Source organism: Symphodus melops (assembly GCF_947650265.1).
Source record: "Symphodus melops genome assembly, chromosome: 21".
Classification (NCBI taxonomy): Eukaryota; Metazoa; Chordata; class Actinopteri; order Labriformes; family Labridae; genus Symphodus; species Symphodus melops.
The window spans coordinates 16,639,687-16,667,419 of record NC_136711.1 but is presented as its reverse complement, the minus strand read 5'-3'; the positions used below and the strand labels follow the sequence as shown (position 1 = coordinate 16,667,419).

At 39.5% G+C, this 27,733-nt stretch overlaps 2 protein-coding genes across 3 annotated transcripts in view; both read left to right on the top strand.

The window, feature by feature from the left end:
- Positions 1–12,479: 12,479 nt before the first annotated feature.
- On the top strand, positions 12,480–15,689 carry rpl38 (ribosomal protein L38). The gene is made up of 5 exons (XM_079333805.1): positions 12,480–12,558; positions 12,755–12,781; positions 13,639–13,699; positions 14,171–14,293; positions 15,620–15,689. Exons 2-5 carry the CDS (start codon positions 12,779–12,781, stop codon positions 15,643–15,645), a joined length of 213 nt encoding a protein of 70 aa, XP_079189931.1. The 5' UTR covers positions 12,480–12,558; positions 12,755–12,778; the 3' UTR covers positions 15,646–15,689.
- Positions 15,690–16,341: 652 nt separating this feature from the next.
- ttyh2 (tweety family member 2) overlaps positions 16,342–27,733 on the top strand; it is a 61,337-nt gene continuing 49,945 nt past the window's right edge. Inside the window, exon 1 of one of the 2 annotated variants that reach the window (XM_079333987.1) lies at positions 16,342–17,035. In XM_079333987.1, the coding sequence (XP_079190113.1) occupies positions 16,907–17,035 (129 nt within the window). In that variant the 5' untranslated portion in view covers positions 16,342–16,906. The remainder of the gene's footprint in view (positions 17,036–27,733) is intronic. The other variant, XM_079333988.1, reaches the window with a different exon arrangement.

Genomic DNA, 27,733 nt, shown 5'->3' with positions numbered 1-27,733 from the left:
TCAGTGTCGCTCTGGTCAACAGTATGCTTTTTTATCTGTTAATACTGTTCTTGTTATATCCTCATTTTAAATGATTTAAAATCCATCCTTCCACGTTAAAAAAAACTGTTTCGATTGAGGTCATTATACATCTATGGTGGCAATCCAAGGCAGATTTTCTGTTTTGGGTACGTTTTTGGCGCAGCAAAAAATTGTTGATTACCCTTAAGAGTCCTGCCATACGTACAGTATGTATCCTTGGTACACATGGAACTGCATAGAGAAATGGAATGGCCATGGAAGTCCTTTTGCCATTATCTTAATTTTTTTAAGCAATAAAGTACTTGCTCATAACCAACTTTTAAATGTTTGCTTAGAGATATACCCTTGGCTGATATTGGAACAAGTCTCAGGAGAGAACATATCGTTTATAATATAAAAGAAAATAATGTCAAAGCTTTCATAACTAGGTTTATAACTTTCATTGCTCTATATTCTATTGTTTTGGCACTTTCTTAACTGGTCACGCCTGTCAAAAAGTACTTCACCATTTAACCTCACAGGTAACATACCGTGAAGAGTTAGGACCTTAACTTTGGATCACCAAGGACAAACCATTTTCAGTTTTGACTGGAAGCGAATTTGTATGGAGTGAGGGATGTCACACATAGAGGGCTGCAGGGCCTAACAGCTTTTTGGCCCAGTGTTTGCCCCTCGGGAAGATACATAATTCATGTGGGAGTCATGCACTTGTCACAGTGACTCTGTATAGTGAGTTCCACAAAGAGAAGTGGGGATGGGTGGATGGCAAACACTATTTAATGCTTCTTCCAGCAGGAACCAAGTATTGCTCAGTGTCTCACCTGTCTGCATCGTGAAGTCAAGCTGGAGTGCAAGCAAAGCCAGGCCTTTTTGTGTGCATGCATGTTAAACATGCAATTCTTGATGATAAAGTGTAAGAGAACTCACTGTGAACGTTATGAACTCCTGAAGGAGGAATGGAAAAAGACAATATCTCGAGCAGGTATCTCATTTCTGAGTCACAGGAAAACCTCTAAGACTGGGTCTCTGTTCCTGCATGTCACTCCCAACTCTCTCTCGCCCCAATTTCTAACGCTGTCCACTGTCCTACCTCTAAATAAGGCCCAAAAATTAGCATTTCAAAAGTCAGCATAGAGAAGCATGTTAAAGGCAGGGTATAGGTCATTTTTAACTCCAGATACACTTTTTCGGATTTTGGTTGAAATTGTCTTTAGGGCCTGACAATAATTAATAATTCATGTGCTGAAAAAAAAAAAATTTGAAAAAAATCCTTCATCTGCTGTAGTTGTAAACACAAAAACTTCAACCAATGTCGGCATTCAACCACGTTTTATGAACCAATTAAGCCTTTCTACCGCATGCATGCATGCATGAGCCCACATTGAAAGCATAAGCTGAAATCCGCTTCTGGACCAATGGCGCTAGTGCATGTAAGTGAGGAGATTGAAGAGGAGGGGGTGGGTGAATACTGAGAAGGAGAGGATGCTACTTTCAAAGTCATGCTAGTTTTCAGAAAATTTCCACAAACAACCATTGGTGTAGCTTTTCCTCATAGGTGAGAAGAGGTCATATATCATATGCACACAAAGAGTTCTGCTCTGCAGGTTAAAGGCATCATTGACATTTATACTTGAGAAACATCAAAAGGATCAACCTCATAACCAAGAGTTATTGGACAAGGAATTGCATCCACGTATATTTTTTTCCCTGTCTTTTCACAATAAAGTTAAAGGTTCTCCAGCTTATAGCCACTTGGCACTGTTAACACGTGTGGGAGTTTAGGAGTGTCTGCAGGTCGATCCTCATCTGTGTTGCCATGGAGAAAACAGCTCAATGCAAGGAGGTCAAGACTGGGTCAGTAATGGAAAAAAAGAAGACAGTTATCATCCTGTAAAGACATTTCCTTGGCCTGTCAAGGTGATATTCTGTCGCAACATCCTCTCTGAATATCTGTTCGGAAGGCAATGATTATAAAAGCTGAAAATATGTCTGAAATTTTAGGAATGTCAAAGCAACTGAAGCGCACTGATTATTTTAATGCAGGGCTTGGAAGAGCTTTTCCGCGACTTTTCCAAAGAAAAGTGTAGACTGGAAGTGAGAGAAGGCCGTGTCACAGAATAGATTAGTACATCTCATTTCTTTTTCTAGGATCATAAATATCTCATCTAAACCATAATGGTATTGTGGCGGAGATTCGGATACATATTCAACGATGTGATGCAATAGGTGGAAAGTGACAGATTTCAATGTACCTTCATAAAGCAATAGCATGAAGCAAGCAGCAATATTCTCTAAAAATAGCAAATGTGGGTGAATGTTTTGGGGTTTTTTTTAATTTGAAAATAGATCCAGGGACTCGTCTTCCTGGAGTGCTTCGATCCAATTTTCTCGCATATTCAGAACATTTGTAGACGGACTTATCTGTTTCTTTGACACCATCGATTGCCCTCAAAGTTAATCTTAATATCTTTTTCTACAGATCATCACCTAATTAGCGCTGATAAAGTGCTGCTGGAAGGTACATGGTATTAGTGGAAGTAATGATCCAATGGTAATGATGAGATATAGGCATTATGTGGATAGGGACTATACTAATTAACCAAATGGAATCAATGTCATGGTCACACTGGTTTCAAGTATGTGAAAAAAAAAAAGAAGTCTAACCAATTGAGGGGGAGGAGTGTATGTACTGCAAAGGGTCCATTTTAGTCATGTCATCAATCTAGGATTGGTTAGTTTCCATTGCAAATACAATTTTACTTTAACACCCACTGGATTGATTGCTTTAAAGTGAAAAAAGTAAAATGGCTTGAGAAACAAGCATGAAGCTAGATCTGATGATGGGAACGCCATTGATCACACTCATGTCTGCAATGTTATTTGTTGTTTTATGTATCCTAAAAGGTAGCTTTATAAAAAGTTAGAAAGATAATGATCATGATGTCATCAGATTTTTTGGGGTTGAGACTGCAGATATTCCTAAACCAAGTTTATGTTAAAGTTAACGTCAAGTGAGGAGGAGAAAAAAAGAAAGACTTTATTACTGGCAGACAGGGAAGGCTCAATGAGTGACAGTGTTGAGTCACATGTTCAAATGTGTACTCTAGTTGTTTAGGACGGGACTCTGTTGGCCCTGCTGCTTTGTTTTTCCCATTTTAAATCTCTAAATTCCCAAGCTTAATGGAAGAGAAAATAATAAACCGTGGAAGGTTTTGGTTCAGTTGTTAGAGTCGGTTGTCTCTCAACCGAAAGGTTGCATGCAGTCACGTGTACGATGTGTCCTTGGATAAGACACATAACACCAAGTTACTCCAGCAGGCTTGGTCAGGGACGTACGTTTGTGCACAAATGGGATTATTTACTTCAGATGGTCACTTCACATAGCAACGTCTGCTATCAGTGTGTGAAGAGGTCAGTGAAAGAGAAGACAAGACTAACATTTCCATTGAGGTACATAAAATGTTGGTAATGCAGGCACAAAGGAGTAGAACAAATACAGCATTGTTGTCCGACTAAGAACATACAGTATACTTGGAGCAATTGTAGCATTTACCTCCATATTTATAAAATACAGTTATTGGGTTAAGCAGACAGTTTGCATTCAGATGACTGTTCTAGATGCAAATACAACAAAAAAACATGCAGTTATTGCCATTTCTATAACAACATATGGATATTACATTTAAAGGGTTCGTAACTCATTGAAACCATAGCAACAGGTGTTATTCGTCTTGGTTCTTAGGCTTACACCGAAATCTCCTAATGTACAACTTCAGGCTAAGTTTCATGCACGTACTAATGATCACTAAACGTTTGTCTTCTCCAAGACTCGAGGGACTAACTCCTATCTTTGTCCTTGCAGAGAGCACAATCTTTGGCAGAAACACCAACCCAGAAACCAGTGAAATTTGTCAATCTAATGGCTGCATGTGTAAGCTGCTCTGATGCTAAGAGGTGATCGTCTAAACAGCACACAGCCGACAGCTCTTCCTGTGCTGAGCAAACAGAAGCCAGGAATTTGTTAGCTGGCTAATGCAGGCCTGCTGTCAACCAAAACTGACGCTGTGGGTGCAGAGCAGTGCAGGCAAGGGCAATGTGACTGAGGGCATGTGGGGCGATAGACATCCTGGCACTGCAGGCTGGCAGGTGTGTCTATGAATCTCTGTGTGTGTGTGTGTGTGTGTGTGTGTGTGTGTGTGTGTGTGTGTGTGTGTGTGTGTGTGTGTGATGGCTGGTTGGCTGGCTGGAGGGGAGCAAGTGAAAATAGATGGCTGTACAGGCACTGAGTGACATGTGTGTTAGGTCTCAGTCATGGACCAGAGGACAGACAGACCTGTTTAGGATGTACCTGGGTGTGTACAGTCAGACCTAGATCAAAATAGAACTGCTTCAGCTTTGTTACAAGATAACATGTTAATATAATTACCTTGTGATACCACTTGACTTTTTCAGGAAATAGACATTGATATGCACAGTATATCACAGTCTCATTAGATACAATGAGAGATGCTCCAACACATTTTGTCTCGATCATTAATGACGCTGATACCTAGACCTAGTTATTAGCTAATATAGAGTATTCCTCTGATACTAATAAAACATGTATTTTGAAGTCTGACATGATTAAATCTGATGTTTTTCAATCTTGGGACCTTCATTGTCATTGGCATTTTTCATCTAAAATGTATTAAAAATGCATCATACTGGACATTATGGCACCTGTGCACTGGTCTGATATCATGCATCCATTTACAATCGTCAGCTCACAAAAATACAACAACTATGATTTCTAGTACTTAAAATAAATAATCTGATGATGAAAATATATGCCACATACATATTTGTGGTCACTCAACCATTAGTATTTTATTGGAAAGCTTTTGGTGTGTTGTGAGGCTGTTTAAAATGTGAGATGGATTCATCAATTGCTGTGAAGAATGGATCCATCTTTATAGTTACCTCATAAAGGTAATGATAAAGGTTTTTCTTAAGGTCTTGATCAGTCCAAAAATCTGAGAAAATTGTAAAAAAAAAAAAAAAAAGTTTTAAAAAGCAATTTAATGAAATAAGTTTGCAATGATTAACATTTTTTTTTATAGTTAGACTTTTAGAATGAGGAAAAAATGTGTCAAGTTGCAACTCAGGTCCCTTTTGTTATTCTGCTTGTGCTTTCGTCAATGGGTAACAGTATTCCCTCTATTATCTCTTCTAACTCTCCTTCATAAAATAGAGAACACTTCAGTTGTAAAACTCTGCGAGAAATGGCCTCCAGCTGCTATATTCTATGGCTATCTCTGAAATGATATATCTTTTATTATCATTTTCTTAACCCACACATCGTGATTGTCCTGAAGAGTCTGTGAGCAAACCAAGACGGAGTCAAAGTGGATTAGAATCCCAGTCCATTCAAGAAGGGAAGTGAAGACTTATCTGCAGAGTTTTACAACACACCTATACATGCAGAAATATTTTTCTATGGACAAAAAAATCTATGTGATCAGAATACTTAGAAAGATGGCCGAAGTTTAAAATGGAGTTCAGTGAAGTTAAAGCAGTAAGACTGGAATTCTTTAACGGATCCATTCACCTCCTCATTTAACCTCAAACTCTCCCCGATACAGATTCAGACTGAAACCCACTCCTCATCACAGCCTCCAATCCTGTTCACCACCACCAGTGTCTCGACTCCAGGGGGCATCTTCTCCTGCATCGACCATGTTACCCCTCCGAGTACATGAAGTCATCATGATGCATTCTAGTCCCCAAAAAAACTTAGTACATTTCATTCTACAATGGTCACACATTTCATTGTTAATAAATATTCATTCTCAATTTAGTCTCTCCTGATTGAAATACTATTTAAAAAGGCTTTAAGGATGGAAGAAAACATGAGCTGCTAGTTTCATAAAGTCGCTCTTGCTTACATCATTGACCTTGTTTTGACTAAAAAAATAAAAATAAAAAAAAATCCTGCCTTTCAGTCTTCAGTCCATTTGAATTGTATCCATCCACCTCCACAAGGTCTTCATAATTCATGTGGAAGGGGCAGTTGGTAAGCCCTGAGGCCCTAAAGGAAGGGAAAGTGGAAATGGCCTGAAGGGGTACCGAGAGGGACTGATGGCCACATGGATTCGTCTTTAACACGTTGTCATTCGATTATCAAAAAGACAGTTTTCCTTCTGAAAAAAAAAACAAAACCCCTTCTATAACCTTCAAGATTTCAGGGAGCTCACGGTTGTGTCGTGACTGTAATTGTGACTTTTACCTCTACAACAGGAACGAGCTCTGAATGTGGCATTCAAATCTACACATAACCACAGGTCAACTCCCTGACCTGCAGAGAAGCTCTTCTTCTTCCTCTTTCAAGCACTGGGTCCTGTATTTTATATTTGTAACTGGAAGCATCAATAGTCATGGCAAAGGTGGCACTTATTTTCGGCCAGTACTTTGCAAAGAAACAAGCGTGTGGTCTTGGATGTGAAAAATCCCAAACTTTGCAGTTAACTTTCCTCAACAGCTTGTTGCTTCGACACACTCATATTGAGATTCTGTCAGAGTAAAACCCTCACACTCTCTAATAATCTTCCCTCATCTGCAGATGTACTCTAAGTTCGCCTCTGATAAGGCTTCGGGGGAAAAAGTGATCAATACTTGACCAATCAATCTGTTCAATAAACAGGAAGATTAAGTAAGCAGTGCTGGAGGATTCTAAAGTACTCTCCTCTTGAATTTCTGATGACTGGCGAACTCGAATGCAACTTTATTGACACTGGTATTCCTTAATTTCACATGAATATTTAAGCCTTCCAAAAATCATTGAAGGTGTTCACTGGAGAAAACAACTTTTCAGAAATAATTAATCTTACACAAACACTTTCTTACAGTCCACTCATGCTAGACTTTTAAAAACGTCTATTAACTTCACATCAGAGGGAAATCTAATTAATTTCTTTTCACAAGGGCTGTTAAGCATCTCTTTTTCATTCCACATTACAATTAGTGAATTCCTTAGAAATCACATCATAACATACCGGTATATGGTAACCTTTTAATTAAAACCTTTTCACATACTTCACAGACTGAGTAAATCAAATTCACTTTCATTTTACATCTGCTTTTTTTTTAGCCTTTTTATTTTCTTCAAGTTACATCTTTTCTGAGTAAGTTAGCGTTATTCTTGCAAATCCATTTTTTAAATGCTTTAATACTGGAAATAAAACTGAAAATGTCTATTTAATTTTAAATTCTTCACCCATTTGTTGCTCTCCAAAATATATGTGAATCATTTCTTACAGTGTTTTTTTTATTTTTTATTTTCATTAACAAAGTTTATCTTGCAAATAACATAGAGTGCAATGTAAAAAGGTCAATGTTTTTGACAGGTAGGCAGAAACAATTTGGGATGAAAACAACAAACTCTGAAATCTAACATGAATTCTAATCAATTAGATGAATTTGATTATCTCTTGCATGGATTTTAAAAGCTAGTCCAGCATTCATGCCAGACTGCCTTCTATGTTTTTTTGGATACAGTTAATCTTACGAATCATATTTTTACAGTACATTTACGCTGGACATGTATTTTAAACCTTAACGTCTTTGCACACTTCTCAGCTGAGGTAAATCCAATAATGACAGTTGAATAAAGTATTTCAGGCAATCTTTTTTTCGCTTCTCATCTATAGACCTTATCCGGATTAATCACAAAGGCCGCCGCAGCATCGCTCATTAGAGTTCAGGTAGATCTGCAGCTCCGCTGTCGACCCCACAGGGCTGCAGGCAGAATGATGTGTAACATTACTCACCTGAGCGCCTGAAATTCCACCATGCACGCTTTACGTGTCTGTTACAGTTAAAGAGGAGCTCTGAGTGGAGATCCCATTTTGCCTTTATAATAAGCCAATGCACAGTTACAAAGTACGTCAATCCCTCAGCCTGAGGGTGCAATTTTCTATTCCAGTAATTACCTTTACAGAAAGACGAGGGAAGAGTTGTTGCATGAGTCTCCAAAAGATGGGCTTTCAATGATTTTTTTTGATTGCGGAATGATTCAACAAAAAAACACTGCTGAGTAAATAAAGAGTTGCCCCAGGCAGGCTTATTGACTCCCTCTCTGTTGGAGTAGACTTTGTGATGTGTAAGTGGAAATCATAAAGGGAAAAAAAGAGAGAAAAAGTCATTTTTTGTGAAGATTCATGACGTAGAATCGTATCAAAACACAGATTGGATTTATTGACAAGTACAGTCCTGAGGTAAAAATCTAAGTAACATTGGATTTTTGAGGCATCAGCCCTGAAATAATGGGATTTAATTCCCCTCCTATGCAATTAGATATGCTAGTTTAATTAAATAAAAAGGTTAAGTTGATCAAAATCACTCCATTTTTCTGCAATCACTCCACTTTCAAGTTACTGAGAACTGGTGACAAATCCATTCCTTGTTGCACAGCGTCTCCAATTGTCACAGCGAGGATGAGAAAACAAAGTTCAATTCATCATTAGCAGTTCCTCACTGACCTCTGCTGGAAGAAAACTGGAATTGCAATGGTCAAAAGGGCTGATGTTTAAAGCTTGGTTGCTGAGTTAGAAAATGGAATAAAGAGGATCCAGGACAGAGGAGATTTTTCTAAACCTTACCTGAGTCATTTGTTGTGTAAAGTAAAAGGCAGAGCTGATGCAGACATGTAAACACTCATAAATGTGGTCATTCAGCGCAGATGACAAAGATGTAAAATACAACGAAAGGAAAACCATGAAACAAAATTCTTTCAGTTTGAAGATCCACAAAACTTCTTGATGAGAATTGAGCATTAAAATCCTATTTCGTTTTGGGGCCTCAGATACCTGAGCTCAAACATGTTTTGATTATTTTCATGATGGCTTTGGATTGAATTTTTTTTACACTAATTACTTTTGTATTTCTGTTATTGTGGTTTATCAGAAAACGTGTATTTGTTTGACATGGTGTTGACCCCAGTCTCAACATATATTTTTAAAGACATCCACTTGTGTTTTTGTGGTGTGACAAACAGAAAGGACTACAGTGCCAGCTCGTGAAGAGTTCACCTGAATACATGTAAACAGATATGTAATGGGTGGGTGGATAATAATGATTCCATTTTATTTCTTTATTTTTAAAAAGCTGACAAAACCCAATTTTATGGTAAATATGTCATGAAATATTCTTCCAAAAAATGTTTTTAAAAAGAGATGGAAGGTGGATATATACTCATAACTTAAAGAATTCTCCATGCTGATTTTACATTACATCTTGTTTCTACAGCTGCTCACTGCACTTGAAATCCAATTTCTTATTGTGCTTGTTCTTTTTGAAAGCAATGAAATCCAGCAGATCCATGCTGCCATGCAGTGTGAACAGTAATTAGAAACATCCCCAATGATCTTAAGCGTAAATTAAAGACCAGAATCCATTTACTGGAGCTGACTGCTTCATATTCCTTCATCTTTTAACACTAACTGTGAGCCTGAGTTGGACAAATAGAGTGTAATTGTCTTGGCGGCAAAGACTAGAAACCAAGTTGAATTAAAGTATCCAATTTAGTCCCTCCCTAATTGTCGGAGAAATTGTTCCTGACTGTAAACAAGTACATAAAAACAACAAGGAATGAAAAAAACAGGACACTTCCAGTGTGACTCATTCAGCCTTGACTTGTGTTGCGGATGAATTCTTGATTCCGTCGTCTAAACAGCCTCCATCTTTCACTTTGATTGACATGACACCGTTGAATATTTAAAATGGGGAGTGAAACATGTCCGATAGCTCGAGCACTGATTGGGTATCAGGGGGTGGATGTCCTGTGGACGCGGGCAGACAGGTAGACGGGAGGTTAATTAAAAATCGAATGATCTGCTGTTTCCTGTCTTTAGGAATTAATGCCAGGTCAAAGTGTTGTCTCCTTGGAAAAAAACGGAGGAGGGAGTGTGTCACTCAAACTTTAAAGGCCAAATATGCTTGTCGTTCACGGAGCTCCAGGAGTAAATTATTGACTGGGATCATCTCTTTTGAAACTTAAATTCTAAAATAGACTTCCAAGTTAATAATGAACACACTTCTCTGACCAACATCTATAAAAAAAAAAAATGGAATCGTGAAGATGTATATTAAGGAAAACAACAAACCACTGAGCATAAATTGACTGCAACAGGAGAGTCCCATTAACTCTCCTTTGCTGTTGTTGAGTTATTTTTGTCAACTTCTGTGGAGAATAGATGAGAATTTACCCGGCGTGAACCATTTATATATTTACAGGCTTATTATTCAGGCCCCCCTCCGGATTTATCTATCTCCACTGTAAAAGATAATTGAACCCATAAGTCAGCAGGTATATCTCTGTATTATGTGCAGTCTCAGAGGTGTCTCAGGCAAACCTTTGAGCAGGTATAATTTAAAGGTAGCGCGGAGGGGGAGAGACATAGAAGTAAAACTCAGAGCAACGCCATCCTGAAGGTAAGTAATCGTGCCTCTGGGTTTTAAGCCTTTCTGAATCCCCCATTACTTCAGTCTGAATGCATCAATGGAATTTTAACAGGCTGCATTGTAGCGACCAGGCTAATTAACATAAATAGAGTTTACAGAGCAGCTAAAACTCATAGACAGAGACTGCTGCCTCAACATGATCATCAAACTGGAGATCATCCACAGCAACAATGAAGGCTTTAATGGCTTATATAAGAGGTTTAACAGGAAGTTTTATAACTGTGTTTGTGTGCCGATTAAAATGTAGGTTTGGTGGGATTTTTTCATGTGTGACTTGTTAAGTTTGGAGAACTTTGTTTTACATTGATCGTAAATTGTATTACATTCTACCTCTTATTCACATTATTGTTTGTTTTTAGTAAAGCTTAAATAAAAACTAAAATGACATTAAAAGGCAGATACATTACAAAGAAAAGGAAAGATGGATGGTTGAATAGTGGACCGACGTATCAATCGATGACAATATTTAATGTCAGGTAAGGTAAGGTAGCTTTATTGGTACCTGTAGGTAGATTTGGTTTTGCGGTGAGAGAGTCGGCTTCCTTTTACACACAAACAACAGCAGAGGACAAAACATGATAAAGCAAATATTCAAAGAGAACTGTGAAGGCCGAAGTGGAGAAGGGCTCCATGGGAACAGCAGCTGAACAGGGGTCAGTCAATCCTGGATATTAGTAATCTAAATACTAAATAATGTTCATTACTTTGAGAACAAGTACTTGAGCATTTGCTAATTACATATTCATTGCCATAAAACCCCCCCCCAAAAAAAACGTTGGACCTCCCAGTGGTACACCGTGTTCCTGCGGTGTGTCTGTAGGACAGTATTCTTCAGTATTAAGTTACACGTGAGTACTTGTACCTATCTCTCCATAGTGTGTGTATATAATCATTTGTTAAAAACTAAAGATTATTCTATGACTGACTGACGCTTACTTTCACAGCAGCCTTCATTGCTGTTGACTCATTTATGTTCCAGACAAAAGCGTCTTGATGAAGGCATCGCTCCTGAATGTGTTTAATTAAAAACACAAAGGAGGCCGTTATTGACTTTTGAACCAGCCCGGTGGTACAGAATATCACATGGGTTTCTATATCTGTACAGAGGCCTTGATGCAGCAGAGACTGTAATGGGAATGCAGGCTGCAGAGAAATTCAAGACCAATAAAAATGGAAATCAACAAGGTCAATGCCAACTTTATGTACTATAGCCTATCACTATTCAGTCATGAGGTAAAGTGACAAAAGCCCAAACTCTGAATTATTTTAATAATCTGTTTGCCCAGTCAATGTTCTCTGACATGTTAAGAGGCCTAAAAAGAAGCAGGTTTAAGTTGCCGTTATGGTAACATAGCACTCAAACAAGCAAACACACCACACCTGATGCACACCTGAAGACTGCTGGCACATTCAGCTCCGGCCTCCGCTTCAGGCCTTAAAACTATTCATTCAGCCTTTTCATTAGAAATATAGTTTCTGTCATACTGCAACACACTCTTCCTTTCTTAATAGTTTTTAATAGTGGTTCCTTTATTGAGTACTTTTACTTCATTCTGTCTGTTAATGATGCACAATCTTTCTATTGCTCAGTTTAAAAAAAAAATAATTCTGTAGTATTCTTTCCTTAAGCTTTGTTTTAATGTATTTCTGTTTTATGTCTGTAAAGCACTGGGAATTGTGTCTGTGTCTTTTACAGTCTATGGTCTGAGCAGCGCTTTAAACTTGCCTTACTCACAATCTGCAAGTAGGCCGTATTGTCAGACATTCGTGTTTTGTGCTCTTTTAGTTTTTAGTTTTAGTTCATGCTATTCAGCAACCAAACCAAAAGTCTTCCAACATCTTATTCTTATTTTACATTCAACCACAGTCAACGAATTTTACACACACATACTGAAAGCGATTTATAAAACGTTTCTAACATAAATAACGGCAATGCGCTTTTCTTTCTTAACATTGTCCCTCTCTACTTCCCGTAGCGCTGTATAAATACTTTCTGAACCGGAAGTCCAACCCCTTTCATCCCCTTCTCTGGCAGACTGAGTGAGTGTCACATTTACACACAAACAAAAATCCACATTTCAATCATCATCCATCCTCTTTTGAGCCGTAAATAAAACGCTAAGACAGTAAACCTCGACATATTCGCACCGATACCTCGATAATGAGGAATTTATTTCTTTAATAACACTTACATTCACGTTGTTATAACCGATGATCTTTCTCTGCTCTTCCGCAGCGCTCTGTCCGCTGAACCGGCAACATGGTAAGGCTTTTTTCTCATTACCTTCACTAACCAGAGATTCTCCCGAACACAGCTGTGTCTAATTGTTGTCTATAAACTGTAAAATGAAATTCATCCTCGTCTCATCGATCGGCAGACCGGTTCTGAGTGGTTAGCATTGTTTTTTAGCATTAGCAATACGCCTCTCACTGTGGGCCATCCGGCTGCCTGTTTGAAATATAACTTTAAAACAATCAATTTAGGCTGTTTTTTTAATTGCATGTGCGACATTTAAAATATAATTAAAGTAGTGTATATTTTCCTAGTTGTAGGGTAGTGGTACCGTTTACGTTAATCTAGATTTCGTACATTTAATAATCTTTTAGCCTTTTGTACAGTATTTTACTGGACCCTGGCCACTTCATACAGTATTATTTTGTACATTAACATAACTGTACGTACACTTGATGTACCATGCTCTGTATTCTATTGTCCTGTATGAGTGTATTACTAAATATTGTTTCTTGTTATTGCACGACCTTGCAGAACAGTCCTAACATTTCACATCTGTATGAGCATGTGACAAATACAAATCTTGAATCATTTTTTTCGTATGCGATGTTAACCGTTGGGTGCCAATGTTAGTCACAGCCTTCAACTTTGTCTGAACACGTTTGTTTTTTTTTTCCTACTCTGCAAGACGTCCAAGCATCTCAGGCTGCTGTGCTCGTCATGCATCACAGTCTTGCTAGAATAATGATGGACCTAGTGCTGGGTTTCGCTTCTAAACAGAAACATCAGTTCCACCGGTCCCCTAACATACAAAACCCGTTTCTGTTGAATCTGTGACGCTTGATGCTTCTCCTGAGTAATAATCGCCGTTCTTATTTGATTCGCAGCCTCGCATGATAGGAGAAATTAAAGATTTCCTGCTGACAGCCAGGAGGAAGGATGCCAAGTGTAAGTTTGACTTTTCATTGTCATATCGGTCAGGATCTGTTCTATCGCCAAGTACATTTACGAGGAATTTGTGTTGGTGTAAGAAAAAACAAGGCTAAAATAACAATTACTCGCATAAAATAACGTGCGAAGCAATTACGAACACAAACTGTCAAATATTAAAATAATTTATAAGAACAAAATGTACAAAGGATGCATGAGAGAAAATAAGTGATAATGAGCAGATGGGTTTCTATACACGAGATCTGTGTTCAAATCACACTTATGTTCTGACTTAATATTTTTAGGCCGGCATACAAGTCCTCAAAAACTGGTTTACAGTAATGTATGTAGATAATTAAATGTTTGAATTGATTAACGTTCTCTCTTTGTAAATCCATCGGTTGGTGTCTCTGGTTTTGAGATCTCAAATCCAATCTCAATTCCTCATGAAGACGTCGGACCTAACTTGTCTTTTCATCTGTCCTCCAGCCGTAAAGATCAAGAAGAACAAGGACAACGTTAAGTTCAAGGTCCGCTGCAGCAGATACCTGTACACCCTGGTCATCACAGACAAGGAGAAGGCCGAGAAGCTGAAGCAGTCCCTTCCTCCAGGTCAGTTTCATGAACAACGAAGTGGGGCAAGAAGCCGGACTCCCAGAAGTCTGGACAGTGTTCTCTTAGAGGTTTGACTGTTTCTGTGCAAACAGGTGCATGTGGGATGGCAGGCAGACTTATTGATCCATGAGTGGTTTTGGTGCTTATAATGCACTTTAAAAATAACTTGAATGGATTTAAACATAAAAAGCATTTGTGTGTTCTCCAGCTTAGAACATCAAACAAATGTTCACTGATAAATGTTTTTATTTGTAAGGAGCAGAAACAAACATACAAACTGTCTTTGTTTACAGCAGCGACTTGGTTGCTTTGGAGATTGTCCAATCAGGAGAGACGTCAACACATTTAGCTCCTTTAAAGTGTTGAACTTGTCTGGGTAGTGTTATACAGTATGAGAACCACATGTCTTTGGTATAATAAGGACCACTGAGCCTTCAGTCCAAGTCAAATCCATCAGTTAGAAACGGCCACAACTCAGCCTGGAAACAATATTCACTGCTTAGAACTGTCAACAGGTCTTTAAGATAAACAGTACAAAGATGGCTTAGGGTTGGTTGAAGCTGAAAGTGACCATGTATGAATACATTTGCCAACATTTTCATTATTGTATGAAGACAATTAGTCTATTAAAGTGACACAACAAAGTGATAACCATGATTTAAAGGGAGCCAGAGGAAGGAAAGTTGGACGGGATGGATTTTACTCCAAAGACTGACATGCTCAAAACACAGAGCTATTCTTGTTTCAGACTGGCTGTTACTGGGAACACTGGAGTTTGAATAAGTCAATGTACTGGTTTTAAAATGTTCTCAGCATGGCGTCTTGGTCAGACAGAATGGATCCATTTGGCTGCTGGACTGGTTTCCAACAGGTTTATCAATAAATGAAGATAACTGTTGATACATGAAGGCTTACGCAGGGGTTTTGGTATTTTATATCTTTCAGACAATCAGAAAACTCAACGTTTTTATGCTCTAAATGTCATAAATTTAACATGTTGAGCAAATAACTTTTACATTTGATTTGTAGCCAGTGAACAATAATACAGGAGCTCAGAGCTTACTGGTTTGTTTCAATGGAAATATAACCATTAACTTTTTCAAGGGTCAACATCCAACTAAAGCTGAACATGTTAATTTGTCTGTCAAGTGAAGACGAATAAAGATTTTCAAACTTTTTCAGATGAGTGTTTCATGTTCCTGGTTGAGTGTTTGAGCTTCATTCACAGGTGCCAGGTTCAGGGTCTGATCTGCCCTTTCTTGCTGTAATGTTTTAATGCCAGCTTTCTTAACCTGTCCTCCTTTTTTTCCCCCTTTTTTTCAGGTCTGGCTGTGAAGGAGCTGAAGTAAACCAGTGATGTACAGATTATTGTAATAAAAATTGGAAAATCCTTCATGTTGTGTCGTTTGTCATGTCACAATGAAATCCCAACAGCATTGAATTTTAAACTACATCATGAAGTGTGAAGCATCTCAGCTGTATACTTTGCTGCTGCTAGCTTAAATGTTGAGTACTTTGAATCAGTTTATCACTGAGGGGAAATTGAATTTGTCGTCTTGGGTGGTAAAATTTCTTGAAACCAGCCTGTCCGTCAGAGTGCAAAGGTAAATTTTAATACTTGGATGAACAACAATATTGTTGATGGATTAAAAGAAATAAGTTAATTCACAGTGGAAACGTTACCAGGAGTTTAGAAACCTTCCATAGTTGAAGCCTTGAGTAGAAGTTTTTTGTGAAGCTTTCATGAGTATCGGTTCATTTTGACCAAAAACTTTCTATTGTAAAAATAATGTCCCTCATTTAAGCACTATAGTATGAGTCAATGGAGTGAGTCTCTTTGCTGTAAATGCTTAACAATACTACCACGAAAAGGTTTAGCTTGGCATAAAGAATTACATGTAAACGGTGATGTGCTCAAAATTCAAAAATGTAAAGTGAAAACACGTGAAACGAAGCACACTGGTTGTGAAAATTATTTTAAACTACATGTGAGCCAAAGTAATGAAGACGCACTTCGGCTTGGACGTCCCCTTATTGACTGAAGGTTGTTGTAATAACTTCAGCTGGCCACTAGATGGCAGTGCGGTGACTAGCTTCGCTCAGAGACTGAAATAACAACTTAGACAACGCTTCGTTCATGTTGATATGATAATTGCATAACTTGACACAAAAAGCGTGATTATTTGTGTAACCTCACGCAGACACGCAGACTTGTATTTCTGAACTCCTTATGGGGAGATTCCTTGCGCGCTCCCGTGCTCTTCTGCGCGCGTCCCCGGCCTGTATGTCTGTGACTGAGTCGTTTGGAGCAGTTTATCGGACGGCTGTCTGTGGGTCCTCACAGGCGCGTGGACATGAGCGCACTGTGATTATCTCTTCTTTCATGAAAAAACCTCATCCGGACTTTTACTTCCCGACAACTTCCCCGTCTCCACAGGACTTTCTTGCACGCCTTGTTCACTCCCCTCACGCGTGGCTGAGAGTCCAGCTTCCACAGACGAGCATGCTCTTATCATTGTCTTTGTTTGATAGGAGACGGGATTAAGGCAGCCCGCTTCCACTTCAACGAGGCTAATTTAGGCTGAACTTTTTTCCCCTCTCGGCGCAGGGATGTCTTCGGCTCGGGTGGAGTACGTTCAGCCCTGGTGGACCTACTGGCTGCACAATTTCCCTCACATCAACCTGAGGTTTCAGCCCATTGACAACACCTTCCAACCTGAAGACACCAACTACCAGCAGGTCAGTGGGAGAGGAGACACGGGGCTCCATCATCAGGAGCTCACCTATAAGGACCACATTAAAACCAGCCTATAAAATAAAGAGTTGGCTTATAACAATGATATTGTGCACGTTTATTATGATTGCTTTCAGGTGCCATCACAGTGTGCAAAACCTTTAAAATTGTAAGGAGCCATATCCAGCATCAGGGAACCAAGTCATTGCACAGGCAATACATGCTGTGTGTTTCTTAAATTCATTAATCCTCATTAATTCTCAAACAGATTAAAATGCACCCATGTTAGCTGAAAGCACATCTTTCCCCATACACTGTAGAAATACATCATTGAGTTATACAGTATTAGTACTAAATGTTTTAAAACATACTGTATTGCACTAAACGGTGTCGCCTGTGTGTTATATTTACTTATATTATACTTAATAATAGATGAGATTTACACAATCATTTTACAAGTGAGTAGGCAGAGCTGTTTTACAGTGTTGTAATATGAGTTTATGGTTCTTGCTCATTGGTAGGAAAAACAATATGAACTTGTAGGGAAGAATCAGGAAGCTGATGTTGGTGTAGACGAGTTTCACTCTCGGGATTTAAATTCATCTCTAATCCCAAGGGGTGGAAACACTTCTGCTGTGATTACAAGTTGGATGACTAATGACCCGCATGTGAACACATGTCAAGTTGGATGAATGTTTTAGTATTTCTCTGATTAATTTTTCAAGCTTACAGGTTTAGGCCCTTGTTAGTGCAGGTCGGTACAGATGACATGATCAGTTCATTGCTGCAGTGTCTAACTATAAGCACAGCGGGTTTCACAGTGAGGTGAGGGGACTCTCAGGGTGCAAGGGAGAAACAAAGAGAGATATTTTAAGATGTGGAAGTGTGACAGTTTCAGTAGTCAAGTGTCACACTATGCATCATTAGTTTTGGAGATCACAGCAGTAAAGCAGGCAAGAAACCTCCGAATCAGCTTTATTGGCATCCAAGGAAAATGACTTTAATCAACGGTTCACTCTATGTACGATAGTATAACCTTTACGAAACAATAGTCAAACAAACAAAAATAACAAGCTAATAGGAGCAAAATATGTTTAAACAAACATGGTGATAAATACTGTTATTATGTAACAGATGGCCTAGTTTACATGAGGTTGATAGCTTTACAGTATTTACTTAAAAGCAGTGTTCAGTTCATGCGTTAATGTAAATGTAGAAGTAAAAAGCTTAATGTTCGCTTCATGACTTTAATGTAGCCAGTTTTTTAGTATGTGTCTATCAGCTAACTAAAGAAAAGTAACATTAACTTGTTTGCAGTTTTTTTGGGGGGGACTCTGTTCGACAATCAACAGTTTATTAAAAACGTTTTCACTTTGACTCAATATATTTCACCATAAGTTTGAAAAATGTTTAGGGCTGCAAAGTTTTGAAGTTCTAGATCAGTCTGTTGATGATTTTTTTTTTCCCCCGTTCAATAAGTTCTTTCACACTCACAGTTTGGACTGTGAGGAAAAACAAATTGCAAAACGTGCCGAGAACAAAGGTTGTGATTTCCATCCGTCAAGATTAAGAGTGAGGATAAGTAGGTGGGAATGTTTCCCAGAATGGCTCAATGAATCCTGACCAACATCTGAATCAGTGTGTACTCAAAGCAGGCCAAATCCAACTTTAATATAAACTATAATAGTGAATAGAAATACTCTAAAAAGTATGAACGGAGGTATTAATGTAGAACACATCACTACAATGAGTAGAAATGTCAAATAAAGACTTCAGTAGTTTTTTGTTTCATAGCAAAACCTTCAACAAACAGAATCTGCACCTGAAAGAAAAGTGTTAATTTGCTCTTTGGTACAGAGAGGTGGCATACGACAGGGGGAAAAAAATTAAGCTGTGCCACAAGCTGAACACAGATTATTTTCCGTGACCTGTCCATTTGACCCTGTAGCCTCTAAATGCACTAAGCCAATGGCTGTGATCATGGGTGGAAGAAAAGGTTTCCACCTGGCTGTGATATCACCCTTTTTGGATTTTACTTTCTATCTCTTCAGCAGCAGGAAAAGTGAGAAACCTGTCTGATCTCGATGTCAGATCGTAAGCACGGCGGCTCTGTGATGTGCTGGTATCAGGGGAGAGATGGACTGAGGCAAAGTGAAGGAGAGTTTTTCTTTTTTCTTCTTCTTCTCATGCTGCCAGTTTTCATTCTGCGTAGAACAGTGGAAGTATACAGTCATGACCACAGGGTGTGTGTGTGTGTGTGTGTGTGGGGTGGGGGGTGGGGTGGGGTGGGTGGGTGGGGGGGAGATGGTGGTGAGTCTCAGTGGGAGAGCAGGCGCTTCCTCCTGAGAAAACTGTCAACCGCAGGCAGACAGGCCCTCCAGTCAGGGGTGGGAAACCCCCTATCATCCCTACCATCAACAACCGCTCTTGTGCTCTGTGACTTTTATTTCGGGTTTCTCGCACTTTCTTGTCTCCAACACCACCGGCCTCCTGCTCCTCTTTTGTGTGTCTGTCACAGATATAGGTCAAAGCCCTTCATGCTCCCACTTTGTAGAACGATTTCCTTTGAAGCACCGGAGCTAATGACACAATTTCAAGCCAATGCAACGCTATCTAGGCCATTACGTTTCTTGTCCTTTGTGGGCTGGCGAGCTTAATTCTGATCAACACATCCTGTTAGGAGTGATAATGTGCTGTACATTCATTAAGGGGAAGGCTGTCTGAGAAAACAGGTGTTTTGTTGCCCCTGGGTGCGCTTGTGTAGTTGTTAAGTTGTGAATTATTTAAGGCTGGTGTTCATGCTGCTAATAAGGTGACTCATGGATCAGAAGCCAGTTTAATACAGTATGACCCCCATGTACAGTGTATTGTAGTTGCAGTGGTAGTAGTGTAAGGTAATTAAGATCTGTCGAGGGAATTTGGGAACTTTGAGTGTTTTATGTCACCTCAAAATATCAAACATTTTCTCCACTTAATTTCATGGAGTATTTTGTATTGTTTCAAAGCAAAAAAAAAGTGTTTTCTGGTAAATAAACTAAGGTTCCCCCCAATGAATAGAGGTATTAAAAAAAATTAGTCAAAAAGAGCCCATTTAAAATCACACTTTATCCATAAATAGTCACTTATCAGCTTAGACAGAGCTTTACAGTAGCAACAGAATGGCAGTAAAGTTTAAAAAATGAAGTATCAAAATGAGCTTTCAGTGTTCATTTTCATGAGAAAAGCGGAATTATCTGCGGAGGCTTCCCCGTCTCCCAAAAGCAATTTCACATTAAACAATCCCTGAGCCCACATGTATGCATACATTTTGGCTTCTTGATAACAACTGATTTTGTGGTTGTTGTCTGACGATCTCGACTTGCTTATTCGCTTATTTTTCTCGTGATGACAGGTCACATTTTCTGATGATTCAGAAAAAAACACTATTGAGGTTAGTGACGCGTGTGTCTGGGTGTGTTTTTGTGCTTTTGCACCACTAACTGGGGAGAAAACAGCCGGACATCAGCCCGTTGTCACGTAAATGGAGTGAATCCAATGTGATGCTCGTATTGATTGCTGTATGTGTGGCGAGGCGTTTCATTATAAGAAAAGTCAAATCTTTGTATTGAACCTAAAATCTAATAGTCTGGGTCCCACTCATGCTTTATAATTAACCTGTTTCATTCATTCATATTGAGTCCATTCTTTTGTATAGGAATAGCTGAATCAATAGATTGTCACGTCTCTGTAAGCCGTCCCAGATGAGCGGGTGATTTGGCGAGCTGTAGTGCGGGCAGTCGTGGTAAATGCCTCTGCTGGCTGTGCGCCAGTGAATGTGTGCAATGGAATGTGAGGGGTTGTGATCTTTCCCTGTTCTTTGTGTGTGTGTGTGTGTGTGTGTGTGTGTGTGTGTGTGTGTGTTGGTAGTAGATTTCTCACCCTCTATTGGACATTGGTATCCTCTGTTATGTCAGCTGAATCACCTGACTCGAGTCTTTCCTGTAATTTCTGTTCCCTGACAATAAGCAAAGTCTTCTTGTTTTTTTGTTTTTTTTTATGCTCAACATATTTAGCTAAATCTTATTAAGAGCTCGAACAAAATGCTGAGTAAAAAGTCCTGTTTGTGTGAGACAAATTACAGTAAGACGTACGACACGTACGATCTCTGCTGAAGGCAAAAAAATGTTCGCACCGACTCCACATGTGGGCCTGATTTTGTAAAATCAAACTTTTGTGGCCTCCTGTTGACTGCATCACACTGCCTCCCGGAGAGCTCTGTGTTGTTGTTGTTGGTCTGTGCTCAAAACTGCCAAGTGTTGCCCGCTATCAGAGAAGTGTTGATAGTTTTTATGAGGCAACGGCTCAGAATAGAGCTGCAACTATTACTCTGTCAATCAATCACTCCATATAGGCTGAAAAGAAATCTCTGACGATTTCCACTGATTTATAATTTTGGTGTTTTGTCGAGCACACATGGAAAGCATCTGATAGTTCCATCCTCTTTAAAGTGAGGATTTTCAGCTTTTACTGACATTTATTGCAGTAAATTATATAGTTGTTTGAACTTCAAAAAGTTAGTGTCTGTTTTTACATTGTATGTCGTCAACAAATTGACTCTCATTGAGTTCTTGATATCTGTGATGACATTTTTACTTCTTTTTTTTTGTTGATATTTTATGACTTTAAAGATTAATCAGCCAATCATTAAAACAAACGTAAACAGTCAAAAGTACATCTTGTTGCTGTTAGAAGTTGTAAGCATACAGTTGCCTTCACTGACCTTGTGGTTAATGTTTGACACCCCAGGATTGAGGAGGCATGCTGTGTGTGGGTTACTGATCTCCTCTCCCTGGTCTCTCTGTCGTTTCAAAATGTGTTTCTCTGCTCGTCTCCCTGTCCCGAGGCTTGGAGCAAGGAAAGAGGGCAAAACATTAAAAACTGAAATGCTCATCCAGAAATAGGACAAAGGCCTAGTTTTTATGATATTTGTGTGCAAGCTTACTTGTAAGTGTGTGTGTGTATGTGTGTGTGTGTGTGTTACGTTCTACTAACGTTCTACTTCCTGCTCACCAAAACAAGTTCTGACTTAGTATAGTCAGAACTTGTTTCGGTGAGCAGAGTATAGTCAGAGTATATTGCTGGGAGTGTGGGAGGAGTGTGGGAAAAATGTGCATTACGCTGACCTTTGCGCTTCTGTTTGTTTTGTGTTGTTGATTTTGTGCATGGCAGTCTTACAGGTCCAGGCTGTGGTGTATCCATTATTAGAACCAATTATAGACCCCAAAACAGTCCTTTCTAAAATAATTCTAGCTTATACACAAATAGCACAGCCAGCACTTTTCTGAAAAAGTAAAAGGTGGTAAAATGGTAACAAGGCCTTGGGCGTAACGTTGCAGATGAAAAATGTGCCTCGTTCCAGCCTCTCAACGGTTTAACAGCCTTACATATTCTGTCTTTATGTTGTGAACATGGATATTAAAGGTGTTTTATAAGCTCTTCAGTGTGTTTTCAAGGTGTCTTGTGCATGTTTAGGCACACCTATGTGCAAAAAACCTATGTCCTCCTGTTAGCAGTAGCAGTAGCTGCATGTAACGCTCGGTCCCTCGCCCAGCTCCTTGAAAATGGGTTTGCGACATCACAAACCCATGATGTCACTGATTCAAGCCCATTGGCTCGAAGCAAGCACAAGCTCCCCCTCGGACTGACTGTTGCATTACCAATATGGTAAAAGGGGCGGGACATATACGAGAACAAAACCGAACAACTGGCCAATTACGAGAGAGCAGATTGGCCGACCAATCAGATCAGACTTGACACAATAACCAAAAAGGTTATAATTTGGGACCTTTAATGTAGTTTTTACACGTCTTGTGCATAACTACAGATATTAAAGGACATTAGTTAATCACCCAGCAGAGGAATATGTTCTATGACTTCATAGCTGCTTTATTTGTTATTGATAACTCGCCCTCTTTCCTCTTAACTCACTTTAATCTGCTGCTCAGACGAGGTTTTATTGAAAGCCGTCAACTTGCTCTTACCTTGCCCTTGAATGAGGTGAGATAAATGAACTTATAGTATAGTAGTCATACTATTTAATTAAAGGAACAAGCTCAAACTCCGAACACACTCCCCTCCTGCCTCAGTGGCGTTTCTGACAGAGATCCCCTGAAAACAACGTTCCAGCCGGGTGCATCCACACACACACACACATCCTCCTCCTCCTCCTCTTTCTCTTTTTTTTTTCCTTTTGTCTTTGTTTTCCCCATTTCTGGTTCATCAGCAGTTTCTTCACCTTCTCCTCTGTGTGCATCCATGTAAGACCATCCTGTACCAATATAAATGGAAGTGCCATTCTGTCAGTAGAAGCTCCAGCGTGGATAACGGAGAGAATTTAAATGACATTTTGAGGATAAAATAGTTTTCCCCCCTTGCAGAAAAATATTTTCTCCTTTAATCGATACTTACAGTCTGATTTTACTGCAGCAGTGATTCCTGCAAGCGATGCTTTTATTGTGTTTCAATACTATTAGATTTCATTCCATTTAATGAATCCGATTGTAATTTCTTTTGCTGTAAAATATTGGATAGTGTCTCCACAGCACCCGATCATCGCAGGCAGCTAAACTTGACGGATTATCCCAACAACCGAATGCAAATGTCTTTGTGTAAAGCTGTGTCAAGTATGTGTAGAGGGAAATGGAGATTTATGCACACAAAGGGCTGAAAATCCATTATCTGTTCAGCAACTGCTCTGATTGCATTGGAAATTGACCAACTCCTATTCCCTCCCCCTGAAGAAAATCAATCTTAAAGCTGTTATTCTCGATTTCCACGCTCCTTGTCTGACCCCAGCGTCTCCACGATGGAGTGAAAGAGTTTGGAACAGTATTGTTAAAACAGGGATTCATCTCGACTCGGCCTCTGTAGCTTTCATGATTCCCTTTAGTTTTTTTTATGTTTTTTTTAAATCTGCAGAAACCCGACTCCCCAATAGCCTTCTCGTAGTGGAGGCTCTTTTGTATTCAACAGTTAGCATCTAGAAAGTATCGGACCTAGTTTTCAATCCAAAATGGAAACACTGGCATTAAACTTTACCTCTCATTTGCGATTCTATAAAACATGGAAGCTGTTAGCATTAGCTTTGTTTACCTGAGCAGTATCTCTTGCCTCTGGCATTTAATTACAATTGTGGTGAACCAGTTTCTCATTTTGTTCCATAGTTGTAAGGTGTTGAATATTCACACCAGCGAAGAGCTGTCTTTTCTTTCAAAGCTTTTTGAGAACAGAAAGAGACGTCCTAGCCAACCTTGCTCGTGTATGTTGCTAACTGCTGCTAACTTTGGTATGGATTAAAAGGCATCCTGGATCTCTGAAATTAATATTTTCCCATGTCAAGTTTCTGCTTCCTACTCTGAAATCTATCTGAGACATCTCAACTTAAAAGTTCTGCACTGTGCTGAAAGTCATAAACGTTGTCTAAATTCATTATCTTTGTGTCTTTGCGTTCTAGTTGAAAATGGTTTTGTTTCCTTCAGATTTGTCTGGATTCCTAATAAATCTCTTAACTTTGATATCATATTCATATTTATCTGCCTTTTATTTCATGCCAATTTTTCTACAGGCTTTAATGAACCCATCTACTTAGTCTTTGTTTGTCTCCGGCTCACATATGAAAGAGGCTCTCTTGTTGTCCCCTCTGGCTCTCCAGAAGGTCATTAACCCCAATCTGTCTCTGTTACGCCTGAAGTCATAATTAGCACCACCTGATTGGCTGGATGGTATGGCCATGGTGTGTGCTAATAAGGCGGTATATGTCCATCCTTAACGCTGATCTAACAACATTGCAACAGGAGATGACAGCATTGAATGCCACATACTCTGTTGCAATCCAATATAATTGTTGTGTTTTCTTATGAATTTTATTTGGTGATGAAGAACACAATAAGAATCTTCAGCAGGTCAGATCAAATGTTTGTACCTTCCAAGGCGGCAGGGACTGGGACAAGTGGACTCAAGCGGCCACGTTCCCCTGCAGCAGAAACCATAATGAGAGTCTACTCCTCCATTTGAAGCTGGGGGGTTGGAGAGGGGGGTCGGGCTCCTTTTGTTGTTGGGGGTTGTAGCGTCATAATCACGACCCCTGACTCCCCTCAGGGAAGGGTTGGGGCTTTGGGTTCACGGGAGGTGTCAAGATAAAACAGGAGAGAGCGTGATTCAATGCACTCCAAAGTAAAACTGATCAATATTGGATTTTTTGTGGTTGGTACCGATTTTTAATCATTTACTGATACTGCAGCTGATACAGTGATGTATCAGGTATAAAGTGAGTATTGGTTCTCGAACCTATCACAATAAGTACCACCACAGAAATGGCTTTGGCTCTCCTAGTACCACCATTATTGCCAACATTGAAATACAGTAGCGTAATCCTCCTGTGAGCACAAATGCAAATCTGCAACTTTTACTGAAAACATTCAAGACTCCCAGAGTGTACAAAGAGGGATCAGGGGACAGTGTAGTGTTTAAAAACTTACCATAAAGAAAATGTCTGCATTATATTCATTCATAAAAAAAGTCTATTTTGTCACATATTGGAAGAAGATATTCAGCTTTACCGATATGCTAATAATAATGTGTAAAATGAGCATTACGAAGAGCTGTGCCAAACATAAGACCACAACAAGAAGAATAACATAGAAAGAGATGTAGAATAAAACCAGAAGAACTTAAAATATTGGTTAAATGAAGATAACTCTATAAAATATCAAGATTCAACATCAATAAAAACTACAAGAAAGCCTTTTGATTAAATTTGGGCTTCAAGTCTCAGCAGTAATAGACCCAAATCTGTCTGATAGTATCAGCCAGCTGATTTATCAGTCAAGCTCAACCCCAAAGATGTCCTGTTAAGAATGGTTACTCGTAAGAAAGTAATGAAAGACACACAGAACGATGGAAATAAAGCATGAATGAGCAGCATGCACCACGCATCATAAAAGCTCCTGAGATCTTCAGTTTGTTACAGTTCAGTGTTGAGGGACACCAGGTATTACAGATCCTTGAGCGATGACGCCCCTTTCTCTCCCTCTCCTTCCTCCTCTCATCCGTAACCCAGGGGAGTCTTTACTGGGACTTAATGGCGTCACAGCTGTGAACATGAGCAGGCCCAGCCGAGTGCACTCGGCCGGAAACAGTCCTGGTCCCTGGGGCGTTAACCCGTGTGTCAGGGAGGGACGGGCAGCGTGGGGCGGGGGTGGGGGGGAGACACTGAGTCCGACTGCTCCATCGATCTATGTAATGTCATTTTTCAAAGCAGCCTGTATTTAAGAAGTTTTCTGCTTGTAGAAATGAAGTGAGCTCTCTCACAGCGCAGCATGTTAAGTGCTTCAGAGAAGGAAATGTCAGAGGATTGCGATGTAGCGGCATCATAACACAGTTCTCTTTAAAGGAATCTGTGTTTTGTTTTCGTGCTTTAAAGTGCAATCCATCATTTTTCCCCCTCACTGCCATCAGCTTACTCATCATGAAGAAAGCAGCTTTTTTTTTTTCCCCGGTTGCTTTGCATCAGTGGGAGCTTTTTTTTTTTGTTTCGTGTAACTCTGATGGTATCATCTTGGTCGAGCCTTGGAGCGGCTTACACCAGAATATTCGATATTTTTACAGAAACTTTAAGGCGTGAACTTTCAGAGGTGGCTTTAACGTTGATGTACAACTTCTGGTTTTGTTAAGATAAAGAAAAGTATAAAAGGTTTTTGAATTCTATATCGTATTAAAACCCAGGAATTCTGGGACATCATTTGGACACATCGTATCTTCAGTGCAATCATAAATGTATGAAATGCCCCTTTAAGAAAAAAATAAAGACAATGACAATAGTTGGAAAGCAGACAGCGTTGTGTGTGTGTGTGTGTGTGTGTGTGTGTGTGTGTGCATATCTGAGAGTGTGTGTATGTGGAGTACTTCTGTTTTTGTACATGCCGGGCTTCCTCAGTGTCAAAACATAATGTGCAATCCCAGACCAGGACTCCCTGGTGAAATCAATATGAAAATAGGAAGGCGCAATGATGGCGGAGCTTCATTCCGGTGCTGATGCTAATCTGGACTATTATCTTTCTCTGTTGATTGCACACAGAGCACAGAGTCTCCTGCTGTTCTCAACTTCTGACGGAAAAAGGCAAAACCTCCCTTCTTCTTCTTCTAGCCATATCTCTTCTACCTCCTCTATCTGTCCTGACACACATTTAACCCCTATCATGTTGGAGGGATGTCACTGTCCTTTCAGGCCGCACAGGCACTCACACACATTGCACTCCAGTGCGCACGCTGCGCCTGGAGACCTTCTCCACCTCCGCACAGCTGCCTGCCACCTGCTGTGGAGCAGCCATGCTTGGGGAAGACATTTCATATCGCTTAGTGTGCATTTAGCACATCTCCAAGCCTGTGGAATTCCACTCATACATACCTCCGTCCTGCTCTGCAGATGTGCTGTAACAAATTAAAGTGCTTTATGCCTCAATGTATTAATCAGGGTCACTTCTTGTGAATTAGAAATTGATTTTTAATGGATGCTCTTCATAAGGCAAAAACTATATACCGCTTTGATGCTTGTGAGTTAGCATCATCTTCTTTTGTCAATTTCTTTCCTCTCTGCTTCCTGGCTCTACCATTTAACTGGGTAGATATGTATTTTGCATACATGAAGAAAACTCCTTCATTGATTT

Coding starts and splice junctions, on each gene's coding strand:
- rpl38 (XM_079333805.1), top strand. Junction 13,700..14,170: donor CAGGAGGAAGGATGCCAAGT/GTAAGTTTGACT, acceptor TCTGTCCTCCAG/CCGTAAAGATCAAGAAGAAC. Junction 14,294..15,619: donor GAAGCAGTCCCTTCCTCCAG/GTCAGTTTCATG, acceptor CCTTTTTTTCAG/GTCTGGCTGTGAAGGAGCTG.